Genomic DNA, 12,446 nt, shown 5'->3' with positions numbered 1-12,446 from the left:
TCTGAATAACCACTAACCCTAAAAATTCAGTTTGGCATGTAAAAAAAATGGAAAGCAATTTTTTCCTTCATTTTCATGTATCATCACAAGTAACATTTTTGATAGGTCATTCCTATATATTATGCTTTCCATGTGCAACCACTGAGCTCATTAAGACCTATACAAGCAGCCGATTAACACTGAAGTGAAATAAAAATATAGTATTTTAACATTATTTAATATAGTAATTTGATATTGTAAATATTATATGTATATATATATATATATACAAAAAAACTAGGTTTCTACCACTAGTTATCACAGCGGATTTAAAACTCATTTAAAAATGTATTTTTCATTATGGAGCCGGCAGACCATTGACTAAAAAACCTTAACATTTTTGGACCAGAATAGTACCGGCGGGGGGGAAGCAGCATGGCATTACTAGCTAGCTACAGCTCTTCACTCTTAGATTTGTAGGTATCGTGTCTGCATACGCAATAGCACTAAAATTCAAAGGACAGGAACTTGAACTCTGCAGATATCTCAGTTCTGTAAGCAAGAAAATGGAAGGGACAAAGACCAGCAAAAGGTGTGCCTGTGTCAACATGGAGAGCATGCAGTTTCATGTTATACTTAATCTGCTTTAAATTAGGGGGTAAGGATAGAGGAGGAAACACCCAGAAGCAGCAGCCCTGCCCCTCCTTCCAGCTGTATAATCCTACCACTTCCCTGGAATATGCTCTAGCAATTACACAGCTGCAAGATTAACCCATTTGGTGTACCGATCCAGTAAGAAGCTGCACCTTTTTAATGGGTTAATTTTTCACCTGGTCAGTGTGCTAGGCTGACCGACAGCCTGCAATGACACCCAGTTACATGCAATGTCTTATTTAGGAATCCACAAATTAATTTTGTATTGTTCCCAAGAAAGAACTATAGTGCCAAGGTAGCCTAGCAAAAAGGATGACACTCCTCACTATCACCTGCAACTTGGCCTGCTCTTTACGTAGAAGTATATAAGGTGAATATTAACGAGAATTAGCTAAACTGCTTCACACTCCAGCTGTTTGGATGTATGAAGCCTTGAATCAGAGCATACAGGTTTTCTACCCTGGGTGCTTTTCTTGGCTGTGGGTCAACCCAAAATGATAGTAATTAGTAAGGCAGGCAGGAAGGACAGATCTAGCAGAACCCAACAAGAAATCCAAAACTTTCAAATGCCCATCTGTCTGTCATCTTCTCTATATAATCCTGTCCTCTATGTCATCTCATCAGTTGCTTTGCAGCTTAACTGAAATCTTTTCATAGTCTTTCAAAAAAAAAAAAAAAACACACCAAAACCAAAGAGAAAAAAACAACCCCAAACATTAAGGCACTTTTTTTTTTTTGCCACCCACACCCCACCCCCCCAAAGAGCATAGGCAACAGGGCAGGTACAATCTTGTACTCTCTGTTTTGAAAGGCTAAGGTCAAGCTGATAAATGGCAAGCATAAGCGCACAGTGGAGGTGGAAACAAACTGCTGTGTTTTCATTTTTATTAGGGTCTTTCATATCACTCTCGTACTACATAAGTAGTCAATTTTGTCTAATGAACACCTGTAGTTCAGTTTTGAACCATGAAGGACTTTTCACAGAGAGATATAAACAACAACACAGGAACGACTGCACCAAGATTTTCAGTGACGTAATTGCTACAAGTGTCAGGCTCCCTTGAGGACCGTGGCAGAAAGCACAGCTCAGGAAGCACCGGTAAAATCAGCTAACCCTCCTCCACCCTGTGGCTTCAGTAAGTAGTCTATCAGGGACAAAGAGATACAGGCTGTCACCAGATCTGTGGAGATTAACCCAAAAAACATTCAAGAAAAATCTCGTAAGGATATGAAATACAAGGACCTCAAATAAAAACATGATGGATGATGAACACTTGCAGTGATGCTGTTATTTAGGTATCTGTGCCACAGCATTTCTCATATACATTCTAGATGGGCACAGATACAAGACTCCTCTCCAGCCTTACATCCTCACAGAGATAGGTTCCTGCTGAGACCTGGCCTTTTGGCCTTCTGTCAGGACATTTCTGAAGTCTCAAGAGTGGAATAGCAGCCTCAAGGCTCCTCTCCACTCTCCTACAGCAATAACTCACAAACTACAAGCATAGCAATACCTTTGCTTCTCGGAACCAGTCTCACTGCAATTTCCTAACACCACTGATGTTGGGCACTGGAAAAATTCACCACAATCCATCTTGGGCACTAACTACAAAAATAAAAAGCCAAGTACCTCAAGAATTACAACATATGGTCTATTTGATCAGTTAAAGCATATCTTAATATAACTGCATAAACCTGTTTGAACACCAATACACATTAATTACAGTCTCTAGCTTTAGAAGGCATCTGTTTCTTCGGGGGGGTTTGTGGTGGGTTTTTTTGGTGGTGGTTTTTTTTTAGTGCCAGAGAGTAGGAGAGAATAAACTGCCATTGCTTAAAGCAGGGAAGGGCAAAGGTGGGTTATTACTGCTCTCCAGGGCAGACTGGAAGAGAGGACAAACATCAGATCAATATGTGAAGGGTGAACAGAAAACTTTTTTCCTACAATTTGAGGGCAAAAATAGGTGCTAAGCAATAACTTGTGAAAAAAAAACCAGCTCCTGTGTCTGGCATAAGAAGATACCCCTCAGGTTTTTCTTGTGAAGGAAAAAAAAAAAAAAAAGACAAAATGGCAAAGCATCTGATAGGCAAGAAAAAATGGGTGTACCGCCATACATGAGATAAAGAAATGGTGAGAAGGTTTGAGGTGGCAACATGAGCTAAAAGCATCCTGAAAAAAGGAGCAAAATTCCTGTGCTGGTCTGAAAAGCCTCACTTAAACTCCAAACATGTTTTATCACTGTTGTCTCCCATTTCAGACCTCCTTTGGCACTTCACTTAAAACACACTTGCTTTAAAATGAAGATATTTAAAACACATTGTCACTTCCAGATTCATCTTCAAAATATTCTTCTGCATGAAAAATGAATTCAAAGCTGTCATTTCCCAACAGGTATAGCAAGAAGTTACTAAACTATTCAGCATCCAGAAGCTAAGATGGAAAGATGACTGGTAGAGTTTCTGATGGAATAGTTAGAGGCATGGACAGCAAACTGCTCACCTATCTCTGGATGCTAATGAGGAGGTTTGATTTCCTTCTGTCTTCTACCTGCACTGTAGCCCATCGTTTGCATACTTATTAACACTAAGCATCCTGAGTTTATTCATACTAAACATAGGTGAAGGCAAGTGCTCAATGATACAAAATGTCAACTGATAATAACCAAATACTATGGATTTCAAAATCAACACAAATATATTTAAAGCAGCAGTGGAAAATGAATGGCAGGGTACTGAAATACTGAAAAAGGATTTCAAAGGCAGAATGAAAGCTTTAACATTTGTTGGCTAAAACCAAAAAGAGACATCTTCATGGAACAGTAATTTTCTGTTCTCAAGGACATTAACTGAAAAATACTTGACTTTGAAATAAATAGAAAGTCAGAATGTTGATAATTTTTTTCTAGTTTTTCAGATTTCAGTCCCCCTTGCTGCCACAAAACGTGTAATCATAACGTGGTCATATAATTCCCTGCCCAACACTTTACAACATCAATTCAACTTAATTTGGGAGTATTTTTCATCCTAAAATGGTTCATCTGCAATATTCTTATTATAAGAACATCACAAATTTAACAGATTAAACCAATTCATTCTCTTTAGCAGAGGCCAAAGCTTGCAAGGAAGAAGAACAACTGAAGCGCAATGCTGAAAGACACAAAAGTTAAAGAGAAATGCAAGTTATCAAAAGAAACTATTATTAGGAAATAAAGGAAGGAACTTTTTAGCTATATGGAGTTTTGAAAAAAATCCTATCAAAATAACCAAGAAATTTCCACTGCAGGTAAGTAGAACAGAACAGCCTTAGACTTCAAACGAGGATGGCAGAGGACACAGAAAAACAGCAAAAAAGAAGACTATTATACTTAGTTAGAAGAAGAAAAAGGATACTTTAATTCAACTATTTAACAGGAAAGGCAGAGATGAGAACAGCAAAATTAAATATCGTCTGTTAAAGGCTTCATAACAGAATTAATTGCAAAAAATATTTATGGCAATTAATTTTTAACAAGGAGTCAGAAGCATAAGCTAAAAAAGAAAAATACAAGTTAAATATTTATACAAGTTCAATGTATTCAAGCCAGCAGACATGACAAAATTGATCTGAATTTCCTGGAAAAACTAGCCAAAGTAATTATTGAACCATGAGAAATAACTGCAGAGATCTTTTGTAGAAAGATGAGATCACAGAAGACTCAAGTCAGGCAAACAGAAGAAGGTCCTTAGATGGCTTTGATCCAGCACCCAAAGGTTTTACAATAAAGCTGAGCGATTAAAGCAGCAGTTTACTTCTGCGATGGTTAAGAATCCTGTTCCCTCTTCCAATACTGTCAACCTGTTTCTGGAGCTTGTTTGACCTCCTAGCGAGCCAGTTTTACTGAATCACCTTTTGCTTCAGTGCACTACATGAACTAGCTGCTCATCAAGGGGCCAGACAAGCACAGAGGATATCAACAATTAACTCTTCCAACAGCAGCTAGCTGTTAGATACACTCAATCAGTTTTGAGAGGCTGACAGACATGAGAACACATCACTCATCACTGATAACTGCATTACAGCATTTAAAGCACAATTTTTCCTATTCCTTTTCCTAAAGCAGCCTAAATTTGCTGAGTAATGCTATAACACAAAGATTGGAAACATTCTTTGGCTGCAACAACTCCACAGGACAGCAGGAAGTTTGAAATCCTGTACCAGGTGTCTTATCTCTGGGGAAGGCCCAGCCAAAATTTAATTGCAATGCATATCTAGACCAGAGTCTGCTGCTTGAGTAACCCTGATCTTGAAGCTGATAAGTAACAATCGGCCAGCACAGATTTGTTTAGAAAAAAAGAATGTGATTTCCTTTTGATAAGATAACCAAAGACAAAGACAATACATGTTAGAGATCATGATTTCTCTAAGGTTCTTCATACTGTTTTGCCTTACAGCAAACTAATACAGTCCACAGGAGATGGTAGGGTAGCTCAAGCACTTGCAAACAGTGCTCAAGCCATAGGACCAAGCTTCCACCCAAACCACAATGGTATTTTCAATACACGATTAGTTGAAATCTGTGCTGCCTCATGAGAGATACGATGCTTTCAGCCACTGCTAGTAAAGCAGGAAAGCTGGTAATACACAAGTAGCACACTGACTGCAGGAAACACACGATCATAATGCGACAACAGAAACAGCTTCTATTGGACATCGACATGCTGACTTGGACAAGTGCATATTTCCACATGCAGGATAAAAGTCCAATGAAAAATATGAAGGGAAATTTGAGTATCAGTCCTCAGAGAAGCACAAAGTATGCTGCTGTTTAAAAAAAAAAAAAAAAAAGACTGCAGAACACCACATCCAAAACACATCTGCTCTACTCAACATCAACAGTGTTCAGTTTTGCACAACAGATTTCAGGAAAACACAGACATAATTAGGCTGAGGTTTCACAGTAGTTTAAGCCAATCTAGTTGCTGGCTGTCACAGTCCCACCCTCCGCCTCACATTGGCTTCAACACTCATCTGACCAGTGCTTGCTGGCAGCACTACATCAGCAGAAAAACTACCCTGCTTCAAAAAAAAAAAAAAATGTTTTCTGCCAGCTAAGAGCCTTTGTGAATCACTTCAAGTGCTGATGGGAGCAAGAAAGGCACACAGACCTAACAGCAGCAGTTAGACAGCTTAAACAGTTACAGAGTGGCAGCTGAGTCCTGACAAAAGCAACAAGTACACTGAGGTGCAGAAAGCACGACCCACACGATGAAATGCAATTAATCAGTTTGCTTAGGCCAGAAAACAGGTAAAAAGATGGAAGACATGGCTACAATCTGCAAATCAGCACAAGATCTTTCTGAAAACGAAGAATGGTTCACTAGAGATAAGAAAACAGCATTTGCTCTGTTTGTAGCAAAGATGACGTCAGGCATTAGGAAAAACATTTTAACTATAAAGACTGTCTGCTGTAGCACTCCACTGCCTACAGGGGGGTACATGCTCTGAGGACTTAAGAGAATCTACTTTAGAGTAGGCAACAGATTTGGTAACTTTGTGGATTTCCTTACTAAACACAATTTTAGTTATTATTATCCAAGTCCAGGGCACTGTGTACAACGCAGGTAAAAATGCCATTTGAGAATGCAGCAAACGTACAGTGGGATCTCTGCTAGCAACAGTTAAAAAAGTAGGATAACTTCCCTAATGCACCAAACATCTTAAATGCCTGATTCACTGTTCTGTCTCACATCAAGTCCTGGAAAAACAAAACAAACTGTGTGCCTCTGTCCTAATGGATTATTTAAGTACCTACACATTACCCATCAGTAATATTATAGTTGTTCCCCTGAAAAGGAAAGCATGGATGCATCCATTTTACCCTCGCTAACATTTGGGGGAATTTAGTAAATTCAGCCACTATATTCAGCAGCTATATTACAGCGTACAAGGAACATGAGGAATAACAGGTAACACATAATTCACAAAATTAAAGACCCCTCAAGGACGAAATAAATTTATAAAGAGCATGGCTTTAGAGATTATAATTGCCACGTAAGCAGAACTACAGTCTTATCTAATTACAGCATCTCAATCACACAAGAAGGAAAGTCAAACAGTTCAGAGTCTTCTCTGATGCAAAGCAAGCATTACTCCAATACAAAGGTCATTGGTCAGGCAGAGTCTCCAAATTCTGAAACAGGGTTAAAGGATGCCGGATTAAATACTTTGAAGAAAGTGTCGTTCATTCATGCTTGCACTTGTTCAAAAGAAAGAAGTAGTAAGCAAACTCCTGTATAAATTTTTTGAGAAAATAAGAGATTATGATCATTACAAACTGTGTAATTTTAATCAAATTTGCAATATTTAGGAAAACCGATCATTCCTGCACAGGCAGTTTCATTTTTATCAAGTCACAGTAAAACTGGCCAAAACTTTGTGGGAGGGTCAATAAAAGTGGCAGAAATGCCTCTCTAAGAACAAAACAGTATCCGGAGGTTCAAACAAAACCTGTTCAGCTGTTGTTGACAATATGCTAATACAGTTGCTATGGGCAGGGGGAAGAAAAGTCCTAGTTGTTTGTTTCCCTTCATGTAAAATCCACTTGTTATCACAAGTTTTCATGCTGCCGCAGATTAAAAAAAATAAACTTCACTGCAAATGCACTCACAGATAAAAGGCAAAGTGAAAAGACACAAGGTCTCACTTTCTCCTCCCTCTCCCCAGACCCTCTGCTCAGCCTGTTCAGTTACCTAACCCAGCAAAAACACGCTCACATTTTCTCTACCTAGTTAGCAAACTGAACAGGCTCACACAAAGGGACCTGGTGACCCCCCCAGCAGTACAAGGTGGCCTGTGGAACACAGGGGAAGCAAGCAAGAACTCCCCCATCCCGTTGGCAGCAAGCAGTAAGCTGTCATAGTGTCTCCCAGGTAACTTCACCCTCCTTTTAAATGTCTGTTAGCCAATCTGGTTCTCCAAACAGCCCTCCAAGCCCAGAGATGGGAGGCACTACTTCTTTCAGTGCCAGCGCTGGCATTGAAGTGTTTGCCCAAAGCCCTTCCATCGTGCCCAGAGCTGCTGCTGCAAAGTTTGCCTTTCAGGTGACACATCGGCCTTGATCACCAACTACTCTGATGCAAGAATAAAAATTACTTTTGTCCACGAGTAAAATTACATATATACGAAACAAATTAGAAGAAAACCTACTCAGGGTATCTTTTAAGCTACTCAACAGTTAAACACTGCGCACACAAACGCGCACACAGCGGCTCGCAGCCTCCCAGCGAGAACTACGCGCAGCATCGGCCCCTGGCCGACACCGGTTAGTTACAGAAGGCGGCGGGACGCGCTGCCTGCCCACCACGCCGCGCCCCTCGGCACCACGGCCCCGCCGCGGCCCGGGGCCGCCCGCCTTAGCGGCGGCTGCTGGCCCCGCAGCCCCCTCCCCAGCCCCGGGGCAGCCAGCCCGGGGGGGGGGGGGGGGGGGGGGGGAGGGCCGGCGGCCCCTTCCCCGCGGCCCGGCGAGGGGAGGCGGCGGGAAGGCGTGGTCCCCGCCGGGGAGCGCCGCTCCCCCCAGCCGAAGGGAGCAGGACGCCCAGAGGGGGCCGGCGCGCAGCCCCGCTGGGGCACCAGGAGGCAGGGGAGCCCCGTCCTGGCTCTGAGGGGGCCGAGCGGGGCGTGGGGCGCGGCGGGAAGGCGGCCCCGCCGGCCCCGCTGCCCGCGGCGGAAGGGCCGGAGCCCGGGAGCCCCGCAGCAGCGGTGAGAAGTTGCCGGCGGGGCCAGGGCCGGGGCGGCGGGGCGCTGACAGCTGCGCACTCCCCAGACCCTCCCTCCCGCCGCCGGGGAGCGGGGCGGAGGCCGTCCCTGCCCGCTACCTTGTCGCAGTAGAGCCCCACGAGCTGCTTCATCCGCCAGTGCGGAGCCGAGAAAACATCCACCTCCTCAGGGAAAGGAGCCATGTTCTCCCCATAGAGCCGCGGCGCTAACGGCGGCGGTAACATCCGCCCCGCGCATGCGCGGCTGCGCCGCGGAGGGCGCCCCGCCGGCCCCAGCGCCGCGTGACGGCAGCCGCCCCGCGAGCATGCGCGGCGCCCCCACCCCTCCCGCGGGCGGCGGCGGCCTGGCCCCGGGCGGCACCGGGCTGGCACGGCGAGCGCGGCCGCCCCGCCGTTGTGCGCGGCCGGCAGCGCTCAGAGCCCAGCCCTGCAAAGTCCCGGGGGCGGGCGGGCAGCACCCGGGGCATGGCCGCGGCCCGTGGTGGCGGGCCCGAGGCCCACCAGGTGACTGGGCACGCCGGGGGCGCAGCGGTATTTGCGCCTTAAATCGGAAGGAATTGAGAATTGTGCGTTTACGTGAAGAAAACTCACTGCATCCAGATAAACTGAGGGGATGGCAGTGTGAAGAGCAGTGTCCGCTGTGGACCTGGTGTTTGCGAGGGAAGGCGCGTGATGTGCCCCAAACCAGGCTGGAGCCGCCGGGAATGTGTGACCGGCTGTTCCCAGGGTTTGTGCCAAATCAGCAGCGTTAAATGCTGCTTGTGTGTAACATCCAAGACAGAACGAGCAGGAACACCAGCCTTTGACGCTCAGCGATTAAAAAAAAGACTTGCTTATCAGACCTGAGGTTACACAACTCTTCTACAAAAGGTGTAACTGCCAGACAGGTGGTGAGGTGGAGTAAAGCTGTTGACCAGCATGGCGGTGTGGCGTAAATGTCCCAAAAATACATTGTCAGACACACAATAAACGCAACGGACCTTTCTGACTGAAACCTGTCCCTGTGCCAAAATCTGTGTTGCAGGTATTACATAGATCGCAAGCTAGCTAGTTTATGGATGTGAGCAATTAATTGTAAACAGACTGAAATTTTTCATGCAAAGCCATGCATACATTTTTAGTCCAGTATTCCTCAACATACTAATGCTTGGGAATAAAGTGCAAAACTGTTGCTGGTAAAGGCAGTAGACAGTGATTTAAGGAGAGATCACATTATGAGGGTTATCTAGATTACACTGTGCACATAATCTTTTTATCTCTTTAAGGAAATGAGGCTTAAGCAATTGCAGTATTGGCTATTTTCCGTTCATCCTTTCCACCTCAAAGGACTTTCAAACACACTGGCCTACTTAGGCATATTTGCAAATGTGTACACGTCTTGGAAGGTTAATTTCATGCAACTTTGGGGCAAAAAAGCAGTTACACGTGAGAGAAGAAAAGGCGGGCAAAGCACAGGTGCCATGCAGCTGGCCAGCCACCACACGGTTGTATTTACCGCTTGGCTAGTAAGCCCGGCTCTGGCTTTGGGCTGGTGCATTTCTTGCACAGAGAGTGTATCGTAGCATACAAGGGAGCGGGTGAGACCTCGGGTTACTGCTGTAGGTAGAATTGTGCACTAAATACACAAACCATCAATAAACAATGTTTGGTGAATTTCATTGCTTACAGAGGAGCTTGTTAATGTGAACAGTTCCAAGGTCGTCTTTCCAGGCCTAAAGCATAGAGTCATACGCAATGTGGCATATTCTGGCAGCAGTTCATGCCTGAGTAATAATAGGGGATTAATATTCCCACCTGTAACACCACCTTTCTGCTGGAAGTTACCACTCCCATCTGATAGAAATGACAAGAGAGAACACGTCCTTTCCTCATCTTCCAGGGCTTCAGAACATAAACATATGCTGAATTTCGTGCTTGTTTGAGTTAATACTCAGTTTGTGAACTAGAGTATATTCAGAGCAGATATGCTGCCAATTTTGCTAACTCTGCTTCATGGACAATAACCTTTTCTCGGAGCGAGGGGCAGAGAGCAAGGGTCAGTGGTCTGTATCCAGTGTGAATTGCCAGAGCCTGGGAGGCAGGGTGGACAGCCTGTTTGTGGCAGTGAAGTACAATACTGTAAGAGAAAGTCCCTGATAATGGGATTAAATTACTGAATTTTTCATGGACGAGTTTAAGAGGAGACTTGGTCATTTTCTACAAGAATTTATATGGAGGGAAGTTTTCTGAGGGTAGAGTTCATTAACGTAACAGAACAAGACACAGCTCCAATGACTGGAAGCTAACGATACACAAGTTCAGGCCAGAGATAAGGTCTGACTCTTAAGTTTAGCCATCACGTAAAGTATTTAAATCAAAACTAAGAACATAAATTAAAAATGGCTGTGCTGAGTCAGGTCAGAGGCCCTGCTGGCTCAGTGTTGTGTTTTTAGAAGTGGCCAGTGAGGAAAGGGAGCTCCACAGGGGATGAGGTGGGGATCCCAGCAGTCCTTTGATTCATTTCCATTGCCTCTAAGGATCTTATGACAGATCGTCTCCTTTTTTGGACAACACCATGAGCAGCACCCACATCTTCTTCACAAAGCTGGTGAGTTCTAACCTGGTGCGTGCGTGGAGAAAAGCCGCAATGGCTCTATCTGTATAGAGAAATACAGATAAACTCTGTATCTATCTTTATGTTTTTTCAACTTCTATTTTAAGCAGAAGTTTTAGTCTTGAAACAAAAATCAGTAACAATTTCTGCCTTGTTCTATATAGACCGCATCAGTGATGGCTCTAGTTTCTGTTAGCCCTGAAATTACTGAACAAAATTTGGTTGCGGCAAAGCTGATAATAATAATAATAATAAAATGTTTACTTGCATGGATTATTGCACTCTCTAATCCTGAACCAAAGCAGTGACTTGAAACTGTTTAACATGCTCGTGCCCTATCGGCATGGCCTTGTTTCAGAGAAATAGGGAGAAAAAGCATCAGAGAAGTAGCTGAAGTACAGCATTTGCTGTGTTTCCACCATATAAAGCACAACATTGCACATCCATTTCTGGTTAAATCTGGCTTTCCTGAAGACTCTGCTGCAGGTAACAAACCAACTGGTTATTTTTGTCACATTTACAGGAGAAATCCATCATCAGCAATTTACTGGATAATTAGCAAGATTTTGCCTTCAGCAAAATCCATCAGCTGAGTACCAGTGCATCAATATAAGCATGACACTATATAAATAAGTACATAAATAATAAAGATATATATATTCACTGAGGCATGGAGCTTGTTTAATGGAAAAAGAAAAAGAGCCAGAATGTTCCTCAGAAATGAGTCCACTGGCAAATTACTCTTAAGGTTGAAAAAATACTTCTTTTTTTAAAAAGGGGGAAAAAAAGTAGTGTGGTTGTATTTGCAGCAGTGTATACCACAGAACAGTTACAGTGAAGATTAGATTAATTGATGCCATTTGATGATCTAACAAAGTGCTTAGGGAAGAGATGCTGGAGGAAGAATAAGAGTAAACAGAAGTTGAAGAGATTCCTTCAGTGCACAGAAAGTATGTCTGAATCCTTTTGGTTCTTGTTATGATTGATTCCTGCCTGCAGGGTGGTTTTGTTCATGTAGACTTTAAACATGTATCATCACACCAAAATGTTGCTGTCAGTATCCAGGGGAAAGCTGGGAAAAGGGCTGACGAATGTTACCCCTGTGCAATACAAGATCACCTGAGAATTTGTATATTTATGCAATCATTACCTGTATATTTCAGGGGTTTTTTTCTTGATATGTATTTCAGCATGTTTTTCAGCCATTAGAGAAATATGTGCAAAAAGTATAGCCTTTTTAAAATTAAAAGAAACTGGTCTGAAACATGTTACTTGCATGTTTTAAGCACCGTGATGTTTTAGAAAGGTGTAGCGTGGCCATGAATATTAAGCCGACCTAAGGCATTGTAAATACTGAAGTGCTACAGGCTTTTTCTCACTTCACGGAAATACATTGTAATTCTTCCCAGTTATCACCAGGTGGCAATACCGTGACCGTAAAAGTCTTATTTTTCTGAAGGGGCAA

At 43.3% G+C, this 12,446-nt stretch overlaps 1 protein-coding gene across 2 annotated transcripts in view; it reads right to left on the bottom strand.

Moving 5' to 3' along the window:
* The window catches only part of FBXL5 (F-box and leucine rich repeat protein 5), a 35,405-nt gene extending 26,753 nt beyond the window's left edge, over positions 1–8,652 (bottom strand). The window contains exon 1 of one of the 2 annotated variants that reach the window (XM_037384495.1): positions 8,488–8,652. In XM_037384495.1, the coding sequence (XP_037240392.1) occupies positions 8,488–8,613 (126 nt within the window). In that variant the 5' untranslated portion in view covers positions 8,614–8,652. The remainder of the gene's footprint in view (positions 1–8,487) is intronic. The other variant, XM_037384504.1, reaches the window with a different exon arrangement.
* Between the last annotated feature and the right edge of the window lie 3,794 nt (positions 8,653–12,446).

This window comes from Falco rusticolus, chromosome 1 (genome assembly GCF_015220075.1).
Source record: "Falco rusticolus isolate bFalRus1 chromosome 1, bFalRus1.pri, whole genome shotgun sequence".
Taxonomy (NCBI): Eukaryota; Metazoa; Chordata; class Aves; order Falconiformes; family Falconidae; genus Falco; species Falco rusticolus.
Note: the sequence above shows the minus strand (reverse complement) of the source record. Positions and strands in the feature narration are given on the sequence as shown.